This window comes from Neophocaena asiaeorientalis, unplaced genomic scaffold, assembly GCF_003031525.2.
Source record: "Neophocaena asiaeorientalis asiaeorientalis breed wild unplaced genomic scaffold, Neophocaena_asiaeorientalis_V1.1 scaffold198, whole genome shotgun sequence".
Classification (NCBI taxonomy): Eukaryota; Metazoa; Chordata; class Mammalia; order Artiodactyla; family Phocoenidae; genus Neophocaena; species Neophocaena asiaeorientalis.
In genome coordinates, this window is record NW_020175221.1 from 6,108,075 (window position 1) to 6,133,898 (window position 25,824).

Here is a 25,824-nt window from a genome sequence, read left to right on the forward strand (position 1 = left end):
GCCTCCCCGCCCCCTCCTGGGGCCGGGGTGGGTGGAAACCGGCCGATCCCCCCCTCCGCGGCCGGATTGCAAAGCGGGGAGCGGGCTGCGCCACTGCCCTGCTGGAGGAGTGTTCTGTGCCCCCGGCCCATTGGGTCCAGGCTGCGGTGCGAAGGAACCTCACGCTCCACTTTGCTCCGGGCTCGGAGGCGAGCGGGATGCGCGGCCGCTGGGCTTCGCGAGAGCCGAGCGGGACTCCCCGCCCCGCAGCCCGGGAGGTGCGGGAGCTCCTGTGGGTAAACGGGGAGGACCAAGACCCTCGACGCTCTCTCCACGGACTCTCGGTAGCCCCACTTTCCTCCGAGCTTAAGGGGGGAGGCAGGGCGAGCGGAGCTGCCCTGGCTGTGTCCCCCGGGACTAGTGAGCTTGGGGGGAGGGGGTGGCGCAGCAGAAGACCCTCGGCTGGAGCACGCTAGGGCGAGGGGCTCGCTGGCGGGCCCGGGGAGCGACTGAACACCCTGGAAGGAACCAGCATTTCTGGGACTGCGGATCCGCGTCTCCGGACGCCGGAGAGAGTATGGGGGGGCTTGAGCTTTGGTTTGGGGGCGAGTGTCCGGTTGAGAGCTGGCTACGCTCGGGGGCAGAGGACAGCCCAGGAATTGGGGCTACCGGGCCCCAGGAGGTGGACTGGATGCGCAGGGTGAGTCCCTTCCAGGAAAGGGTGTTAGGTTGCGAGTTGTTGTTTGGGGCCGTGGAGAGCCAGGTGGGATTTTGGGGACTCCTGAGATGCCGGGGTATGGGGGACCGATGCTGTGAGCCGACTGCTCTGGGTTGTGCTTCTCTACTTTATAACTTGCTGAGCTCCAAGCGGAGTCTTGGAGTTGCCAGTTAGACACCGGGCTTCGTCCCCGGTGTGCGAGTTTGTACACTACGGACTCGGGGAGGAAGGCGAGGCAGCCAAGAGGGGCCCGAAAGGGGCCGGGAGCGATTGGAGCGAAGCTACGTCTTGCACTTTTGGCAGCTGCGGAGGAGCGCTGGGCTCCGCCTCCTCTGCGCCCTGTTGCCGGCGCTGCCTCTTTCCCTGGCCGCGCGATCTAACCGCACGTTTTCTTTTCTCTCCTAGGCTTCTTTTGGAAGTTCGAGCCCAGGTTTGTCCCCTTTTCTTACTTTTCAGTGGGTCCCAAAGGGTGATGGGGACCCAAAGATCTATTGCTCAATTTTTCCAACAGAAATTTGTCTTGCGAGTTTTCATCATTTGTTTTTAAGAGGTTTCAGTGTTCATTTTGGTAATTAAGCTGTTGGAGGAAGGAACAGTTAGTTACACTCTTTTCTCACTTTTATCTGGCATGTTGAAAAAATACTTTTGTTACATAGCTGCTAATTGACAAACGTTCTTTTTAAGTAATAGATCTTTAATTCTCACATATCGTGTTTTTTTCTTGAAGCCTGAAACGGTTAATCCCAAATCTTTCCCAAACTTTCCACTAACTTTAGCAGTTTAATTTAGATTTTAATTTTTTTGAGAAATTGTTTCTTTAATTTGTCAGAACTTTGGGGGTGCTTATATTGATCATTAATCCTGACTCTCCATCTCCCCTTGTTTTGTCTTATACATTTTTCATAATTGAGAAGTGTCTGTGGATTGTATTAAATGCAAAATTGAGAGTTACGTAAAGCTGTCCTAATTAAAAGAAACACATACTTTCTGAGTTTGGCAAAGAAAAGTGGTAATACAGAATTTTTGAGGTGAGACAACATTAGATCATCTAGGACAGTGTTTCTTAACCATTTTGGTGTTAGAAACCCCTGTCAGGATCTGATGAAAGCAAGGGACTCTGTCTCCAGAACTCTGCACATAATGGATAATTGCATATAACTTGGGATTTGTGGAACCCCTGAAACCCATCTATGGCAGAGACCTTACCTCATGTGCTGAAATGTTAAGGACAGCTTTGCTTCAGTTTCTTATTCTCTTTCCAGCCCCCTTTTGGCTGCCTCTTTTCCCTCTCATAGTCTCCAGGAAAAGTGCTTCTGAACTAGTTCAACTCCCTTATTTTACACTTGAGGAGACTTCTAAATAACTCTACCGAGAGTTACCTAGTTAATAGAGTCTGGATGGGCTCCCAAGTCTTCTGTTACCACATGTTGCCTTAGAGTCCATTTTCTTGCATATTACTTCGTGTCTTTAGTCAACCTTTAATGTCTCACTTGATTATCATTTAAGGTATTATAAAATAATTAACACCAAGTAGAAGAAATTTGTGGCTATTTTGAAAATAGCTATGTCTTTACATTTAAAAATTGTTTTAAGTTTCTCTAACTTTGAGACAAACATTTCTTTGTTATAGCTGATTTCAGGGAAAGAATATTTATGTACATGATGCCAAACATCTGGATGATAATGGAATTTTTCCATTTTGTATCACTGTCTGCTTTTAAGAAGTTGCAATCTAAATAAAAAGCAAAAAGTGTGGTTTTGGTGTTTAAACAAACTTATAACTTGTTTATAATCAATTAGCCAATTTTTAAGAACATTTTAGAACCAGAAGAGACTAGAGGTCATTAAACCAACCCTATGAATTTTATAAATGAAAAACTGGACCCAGGCCCCGACGGTTTAAATGACTTGCCTCAGGTCCCAGAAAGCCAGGGACAAAGCCAAGAGTAGACCCTCAGTCCCTTCTGTTTCTGGCTGTTATTGAATGAATACTTTCCTCTTTCAGGGGAAGCCTTAAAGTGTGCCAAGTGATACGTGGATTAGAAAGAGGGTAGAGCTCTGCTTTCAAGGAGGTAGAAAAGTTACCATCTACTTCATACCTTACACTTTGGCATACCCCAAAAGTTTCCTGGAATTCCTCAAAGAAAATTTGTAATGTTTGATGTTCTGCTTTTCAGCTATTTAACAAATATTCATCTTTCTCTAAAATTAACTTAAACTACCTATACTTCAACAGGCTTTTAAAATGAGCAGGTTAATATCTTTCAGCATTCAAAAAATAACATTAGAATGTAAACCTCCTAAAGAATAGAGTCCCATAGGAATTTTACTATTTTTAGGGCTAATGATTAGAGTTCTCTGAACTCAGAATCAAAAACATTGAATTGTCTGTGTTTTTTTCCATAGTGAAAAATCTTTGGTCTAGTTCAGTGTTTTGGTAATGATCTTAATGTCCTTAAATGTTTAAAATATTAAATAGCTTGACTAAAAACACGTCAAGCTTTTTGTGTTGAATATGCTTCCTTCCACTTCTCCCTTTCTCCACTCCAAGATTCTAATACTTCTTTCCTTGCCTGCTCTGAGAGTGATCTAATTAAATTACATAGTAGAGTAAAACAAATGGAGAAAATCCTGTTTTTCATAATTTTGACTTTATTTTCTCGGGATTATGGATAGTATTCATTTCTCCACTTGGTTTTCAGGGTATCCTGTTGACTTCAGATTTGCCATTAAAAAGCATTACCATCTTTTTTTTTTTTTTTTTTTGGCCACACCACGTGGCTTGCAGGATCTTAGTTACCAACCAGGGATCGAACCCATCCCCCCTGTGGTGGAAGTGCACCACTGGACCACCAGGGAATTCCCAAGCATTACCATCTTATAAACAAGTTGGAATTGACTAAAACAACTTGCAGTGGGATACATCTTCCAAAGCTCTTAGATATGGTATTCTGTATTCCCTTCACATAACCTTAAGAACTTTATTAGTAGTCCAAAGAAAAGCATGCTTTTATGGTTTAATGCTGGGGAGCTTGAAATACTGTTATAGACGTGAAAAGTGAGGTAGTGCTTTTGAAGACTGAATTGCTGTATAGCTGCTTCACAGAAATTTGTATTTGTTCTAAAAACCACATTTCTGTCGTGATTTGAACCTTTATTTGAGGGTTAGAATTTGAGTAAAGTTAATATTCCCTTCTACTGAAGTTTTTAGCCTCACTATGTAAGACTCTTGTGAAGTCTTCCTTTCATAATCCTTCTCACATTTTTCTACTGCTTTTAGACAAGTGTATTAAGGAACTGGCAGTAGAACACAAGTTATTTTCTTTTGTAAATAGCCTTGGGAACCTGTAAAGTGATTCAGTTTGTTTCCTTCCAGTTGGGTCTTTGTCGTCTGAGGATCATGATTTTGACCCCACTGCTGAGATGTTGGTCCATGACTATGATGATGAAAGAACTCTTGAAGAAGAGGAAATGATGGATGAGGGTAAAAACTTCAGTTCTGAAATTGAAGACTTAGAAAAGGTAAAGGATTTTACTTTAGTATTTTAATACAAACTTACAGTAAAGATTTTGACATTCTATTATAAATTATTTATAACCTACCTGAAATAAAAATAGTATCAAAGAATCTACTGTATAGCACAGGGAACTGTATCTTGTAATAGTGTATAATGGAAAAGAATCTGAAGAAGAATATATATATATACACACATATTTATAAGAAGATATATACACACACGTGTATATATAAGTAGCTGAATCACTTGGCTGTACACCTGAAACTAACACAACATTGTAAGTCAACTATACTTCAATTAAAAAAATAGTATCAGCGTATTTCCTTTTGACCTAACTTGTACAGAAAGTTACTGATTTTCTTGTTATTTTGAAGGATAGCCTAGTAAGTACATTTTCGTATAACTTTTAAAAATTATTTTATGTTTGTTAACCTGTTTTTAAGTTTATACCAGGACAATGAACTAGGTACATTTACAGATGAGAATATTGAGATATAGAGAACTGTAGGAAACTTAGTTCTGAATCCTAGCCCAGCCTCTTTGCATTATATCACACTATTTTACTGAGGGGCAAACTTGAGTTTAACTAAGCACTGCAGTAGATACAGGGAGAAGTTCTCCTTCAAGAAACTTAAAATCTGATAGATTACTATAAGGAAATTGAGAGAGAAAAAGTTTTACTCTGTTTTTAAATGTGAATTAGTAATATCCTGTTTCCTTCCCACCCAGTCATCTTTTAGAAAGTCGGGAAGGTAAATGTAGTTTATAACTTTTAAAACCCCAAATCAGTATAAATTCAAATGAACTGGATTTTTAAACATATATTTATACCAGGAACTACAGAGAGAGGGGTTCCTTGAAAAGATTATACTTATCTGTAAATTAACCTTATTTGCAAATTTCTAATCAGCCCAGAATAACAAAAGTTTTCAGGAATAATACTGAGTTTTCATACTTCTTTTTCTTGAAGAAGACAAAGCACATTCTTAGGTAATCTCTTCTGCTATCTTTGTGAGGCAGGGCTGTGCTATTATTGCATTTCTTCTTTCATCTTAACACACAGGGAAACAGAAGCAGAGTCTTCAGGGCCTAGACCCCAGGCTTGCTCCTGTAGACCTGAAATCTTCTAAACATGTTTATTCCTTTGGCAGATTAATCCAACATGGTTGCAGTTAGATTTAATCATTAAAAAAAAATACATATATCTCCTATAAAAGCCAAACAGATTTGGGAATATAGAGATAAAATTGTTAGGAAATAATCAAGAAGAAAAGTCTTACCTATCACTTCTTTCAGGGGTGATGGTAAGTTGTTGCCTGTTGATGAGAAAAGATACCCAAGAGTCTCAAGCTCTGCCTTGACTTTATTCAGAGAATTCGTTTCTACCTCTTATGAGTAGGTAGCCTAGAAAAATTGAGAATTATAATCCAGCTAGCATTATCACTAAGCCAAGGACTGTGGTGGGTCCTGGGATGGCAAAAATGAGCAATTTGACAATGTTTCTGATCTCTGGGAGCTTATGGTCTAGTGTGGGGTGACAAATGAGAGCAAAGATTTTTTTGATGTCCTCTGCTAAGAACTATGAAAGCAGTAAGCAGTGAGAGCTATGGGAGAAAGGATTTATGTCTAGTAAAATGTGTTTAGCCTCATGTGGAAGTTCATGGAAGGCTTCTTAGAATACTTACTTCTCTCCTGTAGTTTTTTATGTCAGGACACTGCTGTGGGCTTGGTCAAAAGTCCCAGGTGGTCTCATAATGCACCTTCCTTAATTATGTGTTTGCTGTTAAAGATAGGGAGACAGCAGTCTATTTACAGCATGACATAAGAAAATAATATTAATGTGCTAGACTGTGCTTTAACCACACATATAGATGTTTTGTCAGTAAACTAGTAAGAATTTAAAATTTCATTTAATGTGTTAATGTAGTTACTACTTGAGTATGGGTAATCTGGTAGAGATTTTTATGGGCTGGTAAAATTTTGTTTTCCAGATTTGTAGGTTTTATTCTTCCAGAGATTATAGTAATAGCTGCTTTAATCTGTGTGGTGAGTTTTAAAAGAAAATTAGGGAAGATATAGAGAAATAATCAACAGCAAAGAGTTACTCACTTAGCTGTTCACAGAAATACCTAGTTTCTATTCCTGTGATTTTCATTTTGTTTAGTAAACTCCAGTAATTAAATCTTTGTAATGATACCTGTCACTGAATTTGTAGATTCTGAAAAATTACAGGCCTTTAAATGTTTCAACTTCTCTGTACTTAGGCAGTTTTGCTTCTTGGCATTTTGTCGCATTCTTGGAAATTGCGACAGAAAAATCCAGGTGATTTTTAAACAAATTCTAGTGAAGACCTAAGAGCTATGTCCTTGCTCAGAAGGCTAATCCTTCTCTCATTGAGCAAGGGACAAGAGGAGCTGTTTCTAAGAGTGACTGACTGCTCACTTCATCTGAACTGTGATTCTTATCTGCAGTAAAGCATAACTGTGTAGATGTGGTCTCTGTTCTTCATTGATGTTTAATGAAACAAGAAAACAAAGAAAAGAAACAGTAGATAGAGACACAAATATAAAGAGTAAGGATCATTTTATTTTTAGAAGAAGTTTGAAATTATTTCTATACAATTTAAAATAATGTATTAATCTTATTGGAACAGTGATTTAGGTGTTGGTACATGGTAACAGTCTTAGAGCCTTTGTGTTAATGTTTTAAAAAACTACAAGTTGTTATGCTCATAGTAAATAAATTTGGTAGTCTATACATATGGCCTTTATTTTGGTGCTTACAAATTTTTAGTACATTATATGTTATGGAAAATAAGAGCGGTACAAAATCAGTTTTCTTACAGTAGCACTTTGGTAAATATAGAGAATAGATTATGTGACAAGATTTTAGTTATTAACCATACTAAAATAAGGTTTATGTTATATCGTTCTACATTTTAATTTCTTCACGTTACTGTTTCCTGAGAGGTTTTAATTTAATAATCCTAGATTTAGACCTATAAGTTTTAAAAAAGTAATTTACATTTCTGCCTTTATTAATATATAGATTTCTCCTCTGATATGCATTGTGAAATGAAAAAGCATTTTAAAAAGTTATATGTATGCGGTTTTGCATCCAGTATTATAAGGTACCAGACTGGTGTTATGTGAAAATTAATTTGTACCTCACTTAGACAACGTCATTTGACCCATTCAGCAACACCATCAGGTGTGTCAGACAAGTATTAGCATTATTTCCTTGGCTCAGAGGCCTTGTTGATTGTAAGATGTACCGTAGATTTAGAAGTAGCATAGATGGGAGCAGGGAGGGACATTACTATGAGAAATTTGTGCAGTGGTGATGAGGTGCATCCTGATTTCTGATATGTGAGGTTATGCATCATAGGATTAATGAAATAATGTGTTTTTCTATTTACAGATGAGGAAATAGAGGTGAGAGAGGTTAGGTGATTTGCCCACAGTAGTAGTTAGCAATTAGTGAGTCCTCTGCCTCTAAATATTGTGCTCTTCCTGTTACAAATCCTTTGACTTACAAAACAGTTCATTTATAAGTGTGACTGGACTCAGATGTGTCCCTTGAAATTTAAATAGGTTCAACAAAATGCCTGAGAAATATTGTAGAAGAGAAAAATCCTCATCCCTGGGATAAGGTGCTAGATCAAACTTCTAAGCTGATCTAGCCACCACAGATCCTCAGAGACTTTGAGATTTGCTAATTCAATTTTGAAAACATTTCTTCTGTGCTTCAAAGGACTAAGTGCTTTATTAATAGACTCTAACAGAAAGCTCATTTGTAAAGTGCTTCAGAGACTGGATTAATCTTCTCCAGTTTTGCTTTAAAGTTTTAGTACAGATAATTTCTGTGTTTTAGCACCAGCCCCTTCTAGGGGTCATTACAGTGTCATCCTTTGACTGTATTAAGGAGGTTTCCACGAAGAAGGTCACCTTCTCCCTCAACAGATGATCATGCTTGTGTGTTTGTAGAGAAAGTAGGATTTTCGTGAATGACTACCCAGAACCTCCTGTTTGCCCCACACATGCAAACTTAACTTTTATGCTAATTCTTCCTTCCTTCTCTCCGGTCCCAAAAGTATCTTCCACATCCCAGGCTAAATCCCTAGATTCCACCCCTTTAGCCCTCAGTTTATTCTTCTACTTATTTTTTTTATTTCAGTATGGCCTCCTACTCATATATTTCCCACATTTGGAAATTCTGTTTTGACCCTGTGTTGCCCTTCAACATTCTCTTTTTATAGTGTATGTACTTTCTGCCCTCCCATTCAGTCCTCAGCTTTGCTTCTCCCAACAGGTTGTAAGGTCACCAATAATTCTTGATTGACAGATACAAAGAATTCATGTCTGCTTTATCTTGCTTGATCTCTCTTTGATATTTGACCCAAGTGACCATCCGTGGTTTCTCCACCCTTGCTTCTTTCTTAACTTACATAATCCTGCATTTTCCCCTAGTTCTACTTCTACCCTCTGGTGTTTCCCTCTGTAGTATTTATGGACTTTTCTTTCTTTACCCTCATTTTAATTGATGGTATTCCCCAGGGTTCTAGCTTTTGTCTTCTCACTCTGTATTCCTCTTCTGGATAACTCATTCAAGCCCACTGCTTCGACTTTCACCTTAAATCATCTACTGTCCCACCTTCTACCCTTAAGTTTATTTGTCTTTTGTTTTGGTCTTATAATGATGCTGTAGCTATTTAACCTTCTCAGGTCAGAAATGGGCAATCCACTTAGACTCCTGTGTTACCTACATTCCCTCTATCACGTAAGTCAAGAAATAGATTCTTTAATTCCCTTCTTAGTTCAGGCTCTTATTCTTCTACTCCCCCTAGGATGTCTTTTTCAAAATGCAAATCATATCTAAAATTTTCCAGACGTGTCCCATTGCCTATAGGGTAATATATCTGAAAATTCTTCTAATAAAGCATAGATCGCCTTCTCTTTACTCTCTCCCTGAGTGAGCTCATCTACTCCTGTGGCTTTAAATATCATCTAGATGCTAATGAATGCCAGATTTATATCTTTAGCCCAGCCTGATCCTCTGAGCTCCAGGCTCTTAGCCAACTTGACTTTTCCACTTGGATGTTTCATAGTCCTCTCAAACTTAACTTTGTGTCCTCTGCAGAACTCTTTTTTTTTAAATCATGAAATTCACCGTATTCTTCTCCTCTCAAACATTTTGTTTTTTTTATTATTATTTTTTATTTTTGGCCGAGTTGGATCTTTTTTGCTGCACACAGGCTTTCTCTAGTTGCGGTGAGCGGGGCCTATTCTTCGTTGCGGTGCGCGGGCTTCTCATTGCAGCGGCTTCTCTTGTTGCGGAGCACGGTCTCTAGGCGCGCGGGCTTCAGTAGTTGTGACTCGCGGGCTCTAGAGCGCAGGCTCAGTAGTTGTGGCACACGGACTTAGTTGCTCCGCGGCATGTGGGATCTTTCTGGACCAGTGCTTGAACCCGTGTCCCCTGCATTGGCAGGCAGATTCTTAATCGCTGCACCACCAGGGAAGTCCCTCTGCAGAGCTCTTAGTTTTTTTCCTTCATAAACCTTTCCTTCCTTTAGTCTTTTCTACCTCAGTAAAAGTTACCACGATAGGCAGTTGCTCAGATAGAAATCTGGGGAGTTGTCTGTCTTTCTCCCTTTTACTCCAGTAGCCCATTTGATTACACCTCAGAATACATCTCATCTATTCACTTCTCTCCATGTCTGTATCACTACCCTAACCCAGCATGCAACTCCTAAGTGGTCTCCCTGCTTTTCTCTTCGCTCTTCATCTCCCCAAACTTTTCTTCATACAGCTGCCCAGGATTTAAGAAGAAATAAAGTCATGTCACTCCAGTTTTATAATTCTCCAATGGCTTCCTGTTGCCCTGGGAGTATGAAGTCCAAGTTCCTTTCCCATGAGGCCTTTTGTGATCTGCCTCTGCTCGTCTTTCTAATCTCCTCTTGAGCCATTCTTCATTCTACTCTCTGTGCTCTGGCCATTGGCTTAGTGGAAAACCATATTCAGGCCTCAGGTGTGTTGTTTCCTTTGCCTGGAATGCTCCTCACAGGATTGGTCACTTCTCAGACTTTGGGCCTCAGCTGAAGTCATTCACTGTCTGACTCTGTAACCCTATGACAGTAGGCCCTCCACATAATTCTGTATCTCAGGACCCTATTGATTTCTTTTGCACTCATCTTAATTGGCAGTTCCATATTTGAGTATTGTTGGTATCCCCCTAGTCTGTAAGCTGTAGAAGGGCAAGACCTGTGTTTCATACCAGCACCTGGCACAGTGGGCTCCTGGCACAGTCACTGCTCAGTCAGTGTTTCTGACGATGAACCCCAAGTCCCTAGCAGACAACCCTATCTGTTAAAAGCCTCTTCATCTTTCAAGACTTGGCTCAGTCTTTGTCCTCTGTGTGATACTTCCCTACCATATACTATTATTCCTGGAGTGTAGGTCTTCCCTTCTCTGTACCTACCATTTCATAGCACCAATTCCAGAACTGATTAAAGCAGCTATCACCGTGTTTTACAATTGTTAACTTGTCAGTTCCTTCCACCAAGACTGAATTTCTTGAGAGCAGGGATTTCTTTTTTTTTTTGGAAATTGTATTTCTTTACCCATAGCCAGTAGTCCTTCACATGGTACCTAGAGCTCAGTAAATGCTGTGTTGATGGGAAGGTGGACTGTCAGTGCATGATGAGTGAAAGTTGCCATCTCCCCAGTTCATGGAGGGAATCTGAAACTGTAAAGTTTTGGAGAAATATTGCTAACAGGTGGTTGGCAAAGGCTGTAACCAGTCTCCTCTTACAACTAGTGTGAACCAGAGGGAATGGACTGCATGGACTCTGCAAGGAGCAGGACTGGAGAAACTCTCAATGTGGTTCTGGCACCTTCGAGGGGTTCTTTCATTTGCGAGAAGAATACTTCATGAGGTTTTCCCGTGGCATGGGTGACTTTCTGTCCATCCTGACCATCCAACTTAATTTGTGCTGAATTTGTCCATGCTCCCAAAGCAGCTTTTTACTGGTTCCACTTCCAAGCTGAAAAGGTTTCATGAGTGGCATGGTCATTGGAAGGGTGCATGTCTGCTCCTGCAGGTTCACAAATTAGCATTCTGTCATGTACCTTATTCTCATCTCGTAACATGAATCTGTTTCATTCAGGCATAGTGAAAAATGTAAGTTCTATACTGCAAAGGGGAAGGCCAATTCTTAGGGACCCCCAGAACCTGTGTCCCTTGTGGGCCCTGGTGGGCAGCCAGCTGGCTCTCTGGGAGACATCACTGGCTCTCCTCAGCTCACTTTGTGATCAACTGTAGGCATGTGTTGCATACTCTGCTTTCATGCTGTGTGCTTCATGACTTAGATTTTTTTTTTTAAAGGGAAAATTAAACCGTAAGCTAGTTTTAAAAGTGAATCTCTTAATAGATGGACATAAGCGTCTTTAAAATATTTAAGAAATTAACTAGTTCATGAATATATGGTTTTGAAGTCATTTAAATGATAATTATAAACAGTTCTATGCATTTTAGTGGTTGAATTAAACTACTTTAAAAAAGGAAATATAGCACTTATTTTCAGATTAGTGGAGGGAAAAAACAATGACTGGGTGCCACTATGTGGCATGGCATAAGTATTCATAACACAGGTAGCCCTGCAGCCAGAGTCTGTAATTTTATCAAAGCAGCACTGCCAGTAAGAGAACTTGGGGGCCTGGGATTTGAACCCAGAACTAAGCCTCAATTTTCTCATCTGTAAGATGGTGGTAATGCAAACTTCATCAGACAGTTGTGGGAAAAAAACAACTGGTACAGAATATAGATACAGTAGTAGGAATATCAAAGGATAGCTGTGTCTTGAACATTAATATATAAACATAATAGTGTTAGTAAGTGTTCAGCAAAGGTTTTCTCATTAGATATCTTCTAAATAACATGAAGAATAAACCAAGTGGTCAACTGTTAATTGCAAGGAAACAAGCTAAAAATTATGTGAAGTTATTGATTGATTAATCGGAAATGTTTTCAAGGCGAATCGTTATAGTAATATAAAAGCGAAAAAAAAGTCTGCATGAAGGCAGATATTTGAGGAAGTTTTTAAAAACTAAAATGATGCTGGAAAATGAAAATTAAGATGTTAATTGTTAGACTTTTGTTCATATATTAATTATATATTGATCCTGTTTTCTGGATACAGTTACAAAAAGCAAAACTAAAACTTGGTTTTGATTTGGTCCTGCTGTTTTGATAATGTGCTTTATGAACATTAATGGCATCAAGGTTTATCTGAGGTTCAGCATTGTGGCATCTGCTGAGTTCATGTTTGTGTTCTGGCTTGAATAGGAAGGAAACATGCCTCTAGAAGATTTATTGGCATTCTATGGCTATGAACCTACAATTCCAGCAGTTGCAAATTCCAGTGCAAATAGCTCCCCAAGTGAACTTGCAGATGAACTACCAGATATGACACTAGACAAAGTAAGTACAAGCATGTAGAAAAAATTCCAGATCTGTTACCATTGACTGTTTTTATTAGTTTAATTTAAAGCATTTCATAATTCTGAATTGTAAACTTCTTATGGCTGCATTGCTCTTATCATTTTGGTGACTGATTTGAATATTGTTTGGCTTTGATCTCACTACTTTAAAAGTAGTAATAGCTTCATAATACTTTGCATATTTGAGTATTCTTCCATAACTTTTTATCTTTCCTGTGTAGACATACTGTATCTAAACTTAGATTTTGCCCTAACTTCTTTTGATCCTGTGGACACTTGAATGCATTGATTAATGAATCCCCCAGAAGTTTTCAAACCAATCTGGCTTAGGCATGGAGTGGTTGGAGAGAAGTTCTGTTTTATTGGGCTCTGGGAGTGACAGAGACCATAGCAGCCAAGGCCTCAGTGATACGTCTTTAACATAGGCTGGTTGTAGGGGAGGCCTAGTCCCTGCCCAGGAGAATTCAGTCATGGTCTCTGCTAACAGATCCCTGGGAAACTTTCCTCATCTTTCAGGTCTCAGGCAGGGAGAGGACTCCACATCTTCCTGTGAGTTATGTTGTTCCCACTTTTCAATTAAATGTGATATTAATGTACCAAAAACCTTAATGACCATAGTCATTCAGCAAATATTGAGTGCCTACTATGTACCAGGCACAAGGATGACTATATACTTACATAAAAATTAATTCTGAACTGTTTCTTTTAAAATTATATCACTGGTCGGAGTGGTGCATTAGTTGGACTTCTAAAAAATTATCAGAAGAGTGGAGTTTGGAGACTTTTTTGTTTTCTTTTAGTTATTTAAGTTGGCAGAAAGTGAGTTTAATTTTTAACCACTTATAAGTAAGATTATTTTTGTTGTAAATTCACTAAAAATTAGTCTACCGCTTCAGATAAGTTCTTTACATACCCACAAATTAAGCAAATTGTTATATCATAAATGTATAATAGTATAGCATTAATATTATATATAATTAGTAAATGCTATTAACTAATTATGTGAAGTAAATTATAGGAGAATTTCAAATTTACTTTTCTCAAAACTGAGACTTCAGTTAGTTCTTAATTGTATTATAATACCATAATGTTTATGAATAATGTTATAAAGACTTTTTTTTTCAAAATTGATGGGATGTAATCATTTCTAACCCTAGCATTGCATTCCTGTTCTTATAGGAGGAAATAGCAAAAGACCTATTGTCAGGTGATGATGAGGAAACTCAGTCTTCTGCAGATGATCTGACACCATCTGTGACTTCCCATGAAACTTCCGATTTCTTCCCTAGGCCTTTACGATGTAAGAAATCCAATCATTACTGATTAGTAGTAGCACTGATACTGTAGCTTGAGTACATTTTGTTACATTCAGTAGTTATGTCAGAATATCTGAGTGTTTTACTTAATTGAAATAAAATACGATTATAATCTGAACAAGATTATAACCTTTTTTTATTGGGGGAGGTGTAAACTAATATGCTGTTTAAAAACGAAAGCATTTGCTTGGTTTTGCAGGGCTGTTTTCTTTCCCAAGACTCATCTGTTGCTAGGGCAACCAATCTTAGTTCAGCCATGAAATTTTATAGACATTTTTTGGATTTCTGTTAAAAGGCTCTTACTCTCTGATAAACTACTGTCAGTTTGAAAACTACCATCGGTTGCTCCAAAAGTATTTTTTATTTTTAGTGATTTATTTAATCCTTTTCTTTTAGTTCTTGGTGTTATCCCTTAATGTATATCAGTAATATTTAAAAGGTCTTTGAACTGAAATAATTTCTTATATGCAATCTTGCTTATTTCTCAGGTATTTTTATGGTAGAAGAACTGTTCAGATAACAAGTTCCAATACACGTACACATATGTGTGCAAAAAGATAATTTTTATGGACTCAATGTGCAGCTCGTTGTGTATGTCTCACTCTGGATTAACGTAATCAGTGTAATCTAGTGCTTTACCTTCTTTTTTTAAGGGGACCGTAGTGGTTTTCCTCTTGCCTCTCCAAACTATATGACCGTACACCAGATAATTATAAGGATATTATGCACTTTCTTCGTGTTTTCAGTGTCTTGTTTTGACTAGTTTCAAAATGTGAGAATAGTACAAGAGGTTTAGTATATTTGTGCTGATCTCATTTATTCAACAAATTTTTATCATAAGTAAAATATAAAATATCAGGCACTGTTTCAGGTGCTGCAAAAATAGGCAACAAAACCCTTTTTTAAAATTTAACTTTCTTCTTTTAAGCAAATACTACGTGTGATGGAGATAAAGAATCAGAGGTTGAAGATGTTGAAACAGACAGTGGTAACTCACCTGAAGATTTGAGGAAGGTATGTTAAGTTACCATCATAATTTAGTAGACCATTTGGATTAAAGTAGCTTTTAAAAACACTTCTGAAATAATTTACGATAATTTTGTGAGATAACTTTAGGTTTGTAGTAACTGATTAATGAATTGGAACTTTTTTTTTTCAGTATTTATTTTTGTAATAAGTTGTCTTTACTTCTAAATTTTCCTGTAGGAAATAATGATTGGTTTACAATATCAAGCAGAGATTCCACCTTATCTTGGAGAGTATGCTGGTAATGAGAAAGGTAAGGAAGCCTTTTAATTTTGATAATATTTGGTAAGCCAAATTACCGCTCGATATGTTTATTTATATCTGATTGTATGCTCATCCTGTGAGTATAAAGATAGATTTGGAGTCAGGGAAGAATTAGGCCTGACTTAGGAGTAATGTATCATGAGATTAATTAACCATGAGACTCAGAGAACTACCGCCCCCTTCCCCCCAACCCTGGCCCCTTACGGTGCTTCTTACTCAGTATGCTAAGCACCTGTTAAAATAGTGGAGCTGCTCTTAAAGTACAGCTCTTTGGCCTACATCCCACTGCAGTGGAAGTTGGTAGCATCCTATCACCTGAGATAATGAGAACGTTAGGAATATAATCCTCTTGGGAAGAAACACTTAAGGAAAAAAGAAGCTAGAAGAAATTCTCTTGCCCCAGCCCTGAAAGATAAGGCGGTAGAATGTAAAGATTCTGTTGCTTTTGTTATATACCCCTACTTAAGTGTAATCAGTTTTCCTCACATTTTTGGTAGATTCCAACTATAGCTGGTTCTGAAAGTATGGAGGGGTGAGGTGGTGGGAAGTAAAAATCCAGGTACACCTTCCTAGCCAAACTTGGGAAACACGTAGATTTGGCCATGGGCAAAAGTACATGCTCAGCAACTGCTGGTCCTTAGATGAAACATAGCGGAGGTAATATTCTCTCAGTTCTACACCTTCAGAAAGGAACGTATACCTTCTCTATCTTTTGAGGGAATAAACTCAAGCTATATTACCTATTTCAGTTTTGACCAAAGTTTCTTTATGAAACTGGTTCCAGAAACTTACCTCAAAAGTCAGTCTTATTGCTTCACAGGCACACTTTATTTTTAACTTTCCTGCTCATTGGGAATAGAAATGCCTGCCTTATACAGTTGTGAATGTAAAGCACTTACCACCGTCTCTGCTGCATAGTGAGCTCTCAGTAAATTACTTTTATTCGCTATATTTAGTAGTTATTTTACAATTGAAGGATGGAAGCAATGGGATAAATACTTGGGCTATCTGTGTGACTTTATTATTTTTTTTGTTTTGTTTTGTTTTTGTGTGACTTTATTGTGTGAAGTAGAAACCTTCAGTATGGGCAACAGTGTTTGCGTTAATAAAATATACAGTTTGTTTTAGTGTCATTTCGCTTACTAAATATCAGCTTCTCTAAGAGGTGGAAAGTTTACTTATCTTACTGTTTATCATTGTTTTCCATTTTTAATTAGTCTGCTTCCTTTTTACTTTATTTTATTATTTTGCTTTTTAAAATAAAAATGTACCTTTTGGGAAGAAATCAGTAAAGGAAAACTATATCTTTCCTAGGTATTTCAGTATTGGCAGATATTTTGATTGTTATTTATTTTTGTTTGTTTTAATTTGTTTGCAATTTTTAACCTGTAGACATTGTCATAGAGCCATTTAGGGAGTTTGAGAGAAAATTGTAATAAGTTTATTAAAGAATTTACACAGGTTATTTTTACCCCCTCATTAGAAGAATGTAAGACACCACTACCAGGTTTTATATTAGACTACTAGGCATAGAAAGCTTTCTAACTTGTTAGTAAATCCAATCACCAAAAAAGCTACTTGCTCTAGTGACTGGAATACTTGGACCTTAATAAAGTTAAAAAAAAAATTGTTTTAAACCTTTACTAATGAAAGACTCAGCTTGCCAGACAATCAAATTACTGGTGTCCTCAAAGTTAGTTACTTGTATAGGAAGAAGAAAAACAGTTTTGTATACATCTTAAAGTGTGTTCACTACTTTTAATGTGTTGATGGGATTTTCTTTATCAGTGTATGAAAATGAAGACCAATTACTTTGGCGTCCTGATGTGGTTTTGGAGAGCAAAGTTAAGGAGTACCTTGTTGAGACCTCATTAAGAACTGGAAACGAAAAAATAATGGATAGGATTTCTGCAGGAACGCACACAAGGGACAATGAACAGGTATACATCAACTTTTGTTGAAACAGCAGCTAACTAATATAGTATCTTCTTGATTTTCTTATATTTGATTCAAATATTTCTTACATATGAACTGGCTATCTCTTTCTGATTTTTAAAACTTGGAAAATACTGGTTTAAAAAAAATCCCAAGACCTAATGATAACCGTTCTATTGTTTCATGTCTTCTGGCCTTTTTTTCTGTATACACACACATATATTTTACTTTACCTACCATGTTATATCCTTTTAATCACTTAGTCTTATTTTCTTTGCCATTGAGATTTCTTTAATACTTCATTCTTGATGTCTGTATGTTCCATTGTTTATTTAAACATGCTCTGTGGTTGGACTTTTAGATTTTATGTTAAAGTTATTTTTTGGATTATTCTTGAACTTTATTCAGGATGTGATTAAAGTTCATGTCTATTAAGAGTGTATAGGGCTTCCCTGGTGGCGCAGTGGTTGAGAGTCCGCCTGCCGATGCAGGGGACACGGGTTCGTGCCCCGGTCCGGGAAGATCCCACATGCCGCGGAGCGGCTGTGCCTGTGAGCCTTGGCCACTGAGCCCGCGTGTCCGGAGACTGTGCTCCACAACGGGAGAGGCCACAACAGAGAGAGGCCTGCGTACCGCAAAAACAAACAAACAAAAAAAGCAGTGTATAAATTTGCTTTAGGAGCATTCGTTAAATACTGTGTGCTTGTAGATGGAGTACGCTCCTGATGGTGTGTGGGTTAAGGGTGGAAGTATTGCCTATTAGGGTTTTTTCTCTCTGACGTTGTTTGCCCCTCTCATATACCTTTACACTCTATCTCCAGCCTAGCTAATCCCAGCTAATGAGTGCCCAGAGATAGGTGGACTCAAACTTGAATTTCCGAATAACACAGAGAAGTCAAACTAGCTGAACTTCAAAGTAGTTTTGTCAGCTGTCAAAAAGAAATCCCATTGGCTTTTCCTATTGATATTCCATTAAAACTATAAATTAATTTTGGAAGAATTAGTACCTTTAAAACATAAAACCTACTTTAAGAACATGTTCTGATTCTCTATGTATTTGACTTTTTTTTTAATCACTCAAATGTTTTTGCTTGTTTAAGTATCACATGCATTTAATTCATTCCTCATTATTTTTAAATACAGTATTTAGCACTGTTGTAAATGGGATCACTATTATATTTGTATTTGTGTATTGTTGATTTAGAGAAATATAAATTAAAAAATTTTTTTCTCAAGCTACTGAAACTATTTAATTTAGTATAATGATTTTTCAGTTGTTTCTCTTAGGTTTTCTAGTTTTAAAGTCATTACTGAATTATACGTTTGTTCCTTCCTTACCATTATTATATCTCTTATTCCTAGAACATGTTTTACCGCATTAGCTATAACTCTCAGAGACTTTTGGTAGTTACAGTGGTTTGAGGCCTGCTTTTGATGGAAGGTAATACATGTAAGGTTTTTACATTAAGAATAGTACCAGCCTTGGGACTTCCTTGGCAGTCCAGCGGTTAAGACTCCGCCTGCCAATGCAGGGGGCACGGGTTCAATCCCTGGTGAGGGAACTAAGATCCCACATGCCACGGGGTGTGGCCAAAAATTTTAAAAAAAGAATAATACCAGCCTTGGTTTGATACAGCCTGTCTTTCTTATAGTAAGGTAGTATCCATCTACTTATAACCGTTACAGGTTTTGTCTTTTTAAAAATAGAAATGGGTACTGATTTATCTGAAGCTTTTTTAGCAGCTGTTTTTAATGATTGATTATTAATGTATTGATTATTAACCTATTGACGTATTAATAGGTTTACCAATATCCTTGCCTTTCTTGAAACGTACTTGGGAAGGTGGATTATTATTTAACTTTCAGTTGAGTTCTGTCTGCTGCTATTTAGTATATTCATAATTCCAAACAGGTTTAATGGGAAGAAATTCTAATTTTTTAAAAATAGTATCTTCCATAGTAGATGGAAATAACTATAAACTCCAGTCACTAAAATATCCATCCTTCTATTCTAAACCTGCTGCTCTTCTCTTTTATTAAAACTCTAAAAGGCAGGCAGAAGGTGCTATCAAGAGAGAAGACCATAATTCTTGACTTTTCCTGACTAGAAATAATCATCTAAAATAGGGATATTCTCCCAGCTCAGAAGGCCTGGCAATGAAAAAAAAAAGTGAGGAATGATACTGGTAGATGACTTCTGAGAGGTAGAATCAGAATGGACAAACTCTTCGGATACCAGAGTCAATCTACAGGATAGTTACGTAGATTAAATGTCTGGGCAAACATACGCTTCAAATGTCCTGAAATTAGAGAGGACTTCAGCTAGTATTTGTCAGGACTCTTACAATACACCTGTTTTTGTTTGTTTGTTTGTTTTTGGGTTTTTTTTAAGTATGAACTTTTGGTAAGTTTTATTGAATAGTTTTTTTTCCCTTGCCCTAAGGCATTATATGAACTTCTCAAGTGTAACCATAATATAAAGGAAGCAATTGAAAGGTACTGCTGCAACGGAAAGGCCTCTCAAGGTAAGAAACACTTGGGATCAAGAGAGGGAAATGATAGGGGATGGTCATTTGGGGATCAGAATAAGCAAAGTATAAAGGACGGAGCAATCCTATAACACTTTTGTATAAGATCTATTTTCATCTTCATAGCAAATAATTTTTTCCTTTTCTTGCCCTCTATTTTTAGACGTACCAGAGATTGTTCAAATACAAATTAGTTACCCCCCTGTCACCTCCAGAACAAAGCAGACCCCAGAGATGACAATATATCCAAAGTAATTAATAAGAATGATTTTATGATTTCATTGGGGGAAAAAAGTTGTTTTTTCTTTTTCTTAAACCAGACAGGAAATGAACAGGAGATTAAAGATTAAAAAAAAGAAACATGTATAATATATTCCATTCAATTTATTGCAAGAAGTGTATGTTTAGTAATCATGTAATAACATTTTTGCAGTGCTTAGGTTTTGGTTTGTGTGTGTCAAGGAAAATGGTTAAGTTTAATTTCAGTATTTTTGTCATTATATAAATCAATTGCATGCACCATAGCTTTCATTAAGTATATATAGAGTGAAATAATGCTTACTAATATTATATAAATGACTTGGAAAAATATAGAAGCTGGAAACAATGCATTTAAACTTGTAGGTGAGATAGTCTATTGAAATGTTTCCGTGTAAAAGCTGCTTCTTTGAAAAAATTACTTTAAGCTCTCAAAACTCTGAACAAAGTTTTTACCTTTGTGGTGGGCTACTCTTAATGGCTTTGGGGACCTGGTTCCCATTGTGAGGCACTTCAAGTCTCCTCTGCCCCAAGTAGATTTGATTCATCAACATTGACATCTGCCAGGAAGTTGAATGAGATTTAGTCTTTTGAGAGCATGGGCTGTTTTTTATTCCCTTTATATTCCTACAGTATAGCACTTTGCAAACTGACTCTAAATAAATATGTGTTCATTATTTATGGTCTCTAATTAAAGAGCTTATGGTTTTGACATAAGACCAAAGGAAGGCTTTTTTTTCTATAAAGAAAATAACCTTTTTTTTCCCCTAATTAAAAAAAATGCTCATTGCTTAAAAAAATCAGAAAAACAATGTGCTTGAATTATAGAAGAAAATATAAAATTCTTGTCTCATCATGCAGAGGAAAAAAACCCAGTTGTTTATATTTTGGTATTCTAGATTTTTTTAGTTAAGATTACTAACTAAAATCTCCACATAAAGAACTTGTCTCTGTGTGTGTGTGTGTGTGTGTGTGTGTGTGTGTGTGTGTGTGTGTGTAGAAGTTTATAGCCTTTTTATTAGGAAAACATACTGAAAGTAAATCAGTCATTTACATATATAAGAGTTTTGAGGCCAATTTATTTTGTTTTAAAATTTCTTTAGAAGGAATGACTGCATGGACAGAAGAAGAATGCCGGAGCTTTGAACATGCACTCATGCTTTTTGGAAAAGATTTTCATCTTATACAGAAGAATAAGGTAAGTTAGGCAAATTAGTATAGAGAAATTGCTTAGTAATTACAATGAATATAAGCAACTAATTTATGAGCCTCTTGGGTAGGGAATAAAAGCTATAACTTGTTAATGCTCCCCTCCTATTAACATTTCTGTTACTTTCTGATCAATTTTTCTGTAAACCCAAAACTGCTCTGAAATATAAAATCTAGTTTAAAAAGCAATAGGTGGGGCTTCCCTGGTGGTGCAGTGGTTAAGAATCCGCCTGCCAACGCAGGGGACATGGGTTCGAGCCCTGGTCCGGGAAGGTCCCACATGCCGCGGATCAACTTAGCCTGTGTGCCACAACTATTGAGCCTGCGCTCTGGAGCCCGCGTGCCACAACTGCTGAAGCCTGCGCACCTAGAGCCCATGCTCCACAACAAGAGAAGCCACCGCAATGAGAAGTCTCTGCACCGCAAGGAAGAGTAGCCCCCACTCACTGCAACTAGAGAAAGCCTTCATGCAGCAACGAAGACCCAACGCAGCCAAAAACAAATAAATATAATAAATAAACTTAAAATTTTAAAAAAGCAGTAGGCATAGAATATTGACCTATCCACCTAAATATTTGAGAATCGTATGTTCCTTAGGACAAAAAGAAAGAATAAGCAAAGCATATTTTAATGAGATTTAATTATCCCAAACTGTTAGAATATACACATACTTTTAAATAATAGACTTTATTTTTAGAGCAGTTTTAGGTTCACAGCAGAATTGAGGAGAAAGTATGGAGAGTTCCCATGTACTTCCTGCTCCCACCCACACAGGGCTTCCCCCCACCAGCCCCCCGACCAGAGTGGTGCATTTGTTACAACTGGTAAATCTACTTTGCCATGTTTTTATCCCCTAGTGTTCACAGTTTACAGTAGGTTCACTCTGTTGTTACAACGACACCTATCCACTATTGTAGTATCATACAGAATAGTTTCACTGATCAAAAAATCCCTTGTCATATAATTGGAATCATACAGTATGTAGCCTTTGGAGATTGGCTTCTTGACTTAGTAATATGCATTTAAGGTTCCTCCATGTTTTTTTGTGGCTCATTTCTCTCTTTTTTTTTTTTTTTTAAATTTTTTATTTATTTGGCTATATTGGTCTTAGTTGCGGCACACAATATCTTTAGTTGCAGCATGTGAACTTCTAGTTGCAGCAGGTAGGATTTAGTTCCCTGACCAGGGACCGAACCTGGGCCCCCTGCATTGGGAGCATGGAGTCTTAGTGTGGCTCATTTCTTTTTATCACTGAATAATATTCCATTGTATGGATGTACCAATTTGTTTATCCATTCACCATTTGGAGGACATCTTGGTTGCTTTCAAGTTTTGGCAGTCACGAGTAAAGCAGCTGTAAACATCAGTGTGCAGGGTTTTTTTGGACATAAGTTTTCAACTCCTTTGGGTAAATACCAGTAAGTGTGATTGTTGGATGATATGGTAAGAGTATGGATATTTTTTTGTTGTTATTTTTTTGGTTTTTTTAAGCATCTTTATTGGAATATAATTGCTTTCCAATGTTTTTTTTTCTTTTTTCTTTTTCTTTAAGCAAGTATGGATAGTTTTGTAAGAAACCGCCAGACTGTCTTCCAAAGTGTCTGTGCCATTTTGCATTCCTACCAGCAATGAATGAGAGAGTTCCTGTTGTTCACATCCTTGCCAGTATCTGGTGGTGTCATTGTTTTGGATTTTGGCTATTCTAAAATGTGTAGTGGTATCTTGTTTTAATTTGCATTTCCTTGATGACATATGTGGGTCATTTTTTCATATGCTTATTCGCCATCTATATATCTTCTTTGGTGAGGTGTCTGTTAGGGTCTTTAGCACATTTTTTAATTGGGTGGTTTGTTTTCTTATTGTTGAATTGCAAGAGTTCTTTATATATTTTGGATAACAGTCCAAAAAAATATGTGTGAGTTTTGAATATTTTCTCCCAGTCTTTGGCCTGTCTTTTCATTCTCTTAACAGTGTCTTCTGCAGAGTAGACGTTTTAAATTTTAATTAGTCCAACTTATCAATTTTTCTTTCATAGATTGTGTTAGTATTGTTGTTCCTAAAAAGTCATCACTATCCCCAATGTCATCTAGGTTTTTTTCCTGTGTTATCTTCTAGGAGCTTTTATAGTTTTGTAGTGTACTTTTAGGTCTTATAATCCATTCTGAGTTTTTGTGAAAGGTGGATATAGATGTCCACTTGTTCTAGTGCTGTTTGTTGAAAAGATGATCCTTCCTTCATTGAATTGCCTTTGCTCCTTTGTCAAAGATTAGTTGACTATATTTGTGTGAGTCTGTTTCTGGGCTCTCTATTGTGTTCCATTAACGTATTTGTTTATTTTTTCACCAGTACCACACTATCTTGATTACAATAGCTTAATAGTAAGTCTTGAAGTTGGGTAGTATCTATCCTCCGACTTTGTTCTTCTCCTTCAATATTGTGTTGGCTATTCTGGGTCTTTTGCCTTTGCATATAAACGTTAGAATTAATTTGTCAGTATTTACAAAATAACTTGCTGGAATTTTAATTGGGATTTCACTGAATCTATAAATCAAGTTGAGAAGAACTGACACCTTAACAATAATCAGTCTTCCTATCTGTGAACATGGAATATCTCTCAATTTATTTAAATCTTCTTTGATTTCTTTAATCAGAATTTTGTAGATTTTCTCATATAGATCTTACATGTATTTTATTAGGTATATACCTAAGTATTTCATTTTGGGGGCGCTAATGTAGATGGTATTGTGTTTTTAATTTCAAATATCAATTGCTCATTGCTGGTATATAGGAAAGCAATTGACTTTTGCATATTAACCTTGTGTCCTGCAACCTTGCTATAATCATTTATTAGTTCCAGGAGGGTTTTTTGTTGCTTCTTTAGGATTTTCTATATAGACAATCATGTCATCTATGAGCAGACAGTTTTATTTCTTTCTTCTCAATCTGTATACCTTTTATTTCTTATTGCATTTAGCTAGATCTTCCAGTATGATGTTGAATACTTCAGTGCTTTTTTGTATGTATGAAAACCTATTGTTTTCTCACAGATGAGATTAAGTGTTTAATTTATTGAAAGATGAAGCAGTTGCCCTTTTAAGTCAAAATAAAATCTCAGTTTAGCAATAATTTATTAAATATATTCATTTATTTCACAAATAAGCTTTATCATTTAACAGATATTATTTTAAGCTCTAGAGATACATCAGTGAATAAGACAGGAAAGGTCTCTGTTCCCAAGAAGCCTATATTCTTTTTGAAGACTTACGGCTAATGTATTTATTGAAAGGTATACCTTATTTCTTGGTTTAAAAAGCTTGTTACTACATTATGATCTTATATCACAACATGCTCACTAATCAGGATGGAGATTCTGAAACGTCCTTATTGGGTACTGATTAAGCAGGGAGAAAGTGTTTATTGGATAAAGATACAGAATTTTGTCTGTACATCTGAACTCATACCTTTACCTATATATAGTTAGAAGAACCCTAGTCTGCATGTGGAGCCAAGTTGAACGAGGCTCAAATTTTATTGTTGTTGTTGTTCTTACCAAACTCTGTGGCGCTAAGAGCCAAGTGCATGTTAAAGGAAAAAATTCTGCCTTTATCTGGCAATCATCTTAAATTCCAGATGCGGTAGAGTACTGATCCCTTTGCAAATGGTTCTTAATCTCTTTTGGGCCCTGGAACCCTTTGATAATCTGATGAAGCTGCACCCTTCTCCCCAGAAAAGTAGACCTGCATGAAATTTGGGGAATTAATAGATCCCAACGAAGCTCATTCATGGATCCCTCAGGGTTAAGAAGGACCCCTGCTACAGTCAGAATCACAGTGAAAGTTCAGTGAAGAAAAGTAAAGGATGTCAGTGTTTTAAGATTTTCGGTAAAGGTGTAAAAAAAGATAATTTCTGGATACGCATTTATTATTATTATTACATTCTGATTTAAAGAAAAAGCCTTGGGCTTTTGAAGTCAGCCTCATTATTAAATAGTGTAAATGTAATGGCAGTTCACTAATAAAAAGTTCAGAATTTCATAATTGGGAAGATAGAAAATAAGACCTATGGGTTGTAAAAAAAATAGTTATTAAAAAATGCATAGAATATGTTGATTTTTTAAAATGCAACTTTTTTTGTTAGGTGAGAACTAGAACAGTTGCTGAATGTGTAGCATTCTACTATATGTGGAAGAAATCTGAACGTTATGATTACTTTGCTCAACAGACAAGATTTGGAAAGAAACGATATAACCATCACCCTGGAGTTACGTAAGTACTGTGGGATTGACTTCTGGGATTTTTGTTTTTAACTGTGATATGCAGTCATAAAATTACTGGGGTGTGTTTTTTAGGGACTATATGGATCGTTTGGTAGATGAAACAGAAGCTCTGGGTGGGACAGTAAATTCTTCAGCCTTAACGTCTAACCGACCTGAGCCTGTTCCTGATCAACAGCTGAACATTCTCAGCTCTTTCACTGCCAGTGACTTGACAGGTAACGAGAGCGTCTTTTTGCATTTTTTACCATAGCTTGGGGCAAACTTATATCCTCTTTGTGGCATGACGTCAGACCGCTTAC

At 37.1% G+C, this 25,824-nt stretch overlaps 1 protein-coding gene across 1 annotated transcript in view; it reads left to right on the forward strand.

Moving 5' to 3' along the window:
• The first annotated feature begins 785 nt into the window (after positions 1–785).
• Positions 786–25,824, forward strand: part of MIER3 (MIER family member 3) — a 29,061-nt gene continuing 4,022 nt past the window's right edge. Inside the window, exons 1-11 of the mRNA XM_024765385.1 lie at positions 786–1,127; positions 4,074–4,219; positions 12,559–12,693; positions 13,893–14,013; positions 14,958–15,043; positions 15,236–15,308; positions 17,108–17,259; positions 19,698–19,779; positions 21,144–21,238; positions 25,387–25,514; positions 25,598–25,740. Of these exons, the coding sequence (XP_024621153.1) occupies positions 4,121–4,219; positions 12,559–12,693; positions 13,893–14,013; positions 14,958–15,043; positions 15,236–15,308; positions 17,108–17,259; positions 19,698–19,779; positions 21,144–21,238; positions 25,387–25,514; positions 25,598–25,740 (1,114 nt within the window). The 5' untranslated portion in view covers positions 786–1,127; positions 4,074–4,120. The remainder of the gene's footprint in view (positions 1,128–4,073; positions 4,220–12,558; positions 12,694–13,892; positions 14,014–14,957; positions 15,044–15,235; positions 15,309–17,107; positions 17,260–19,697; positions 19,780–21,143; positions 21,239–25,386; positions 25,515–25,597; positions 25,741–25,824) is intronic.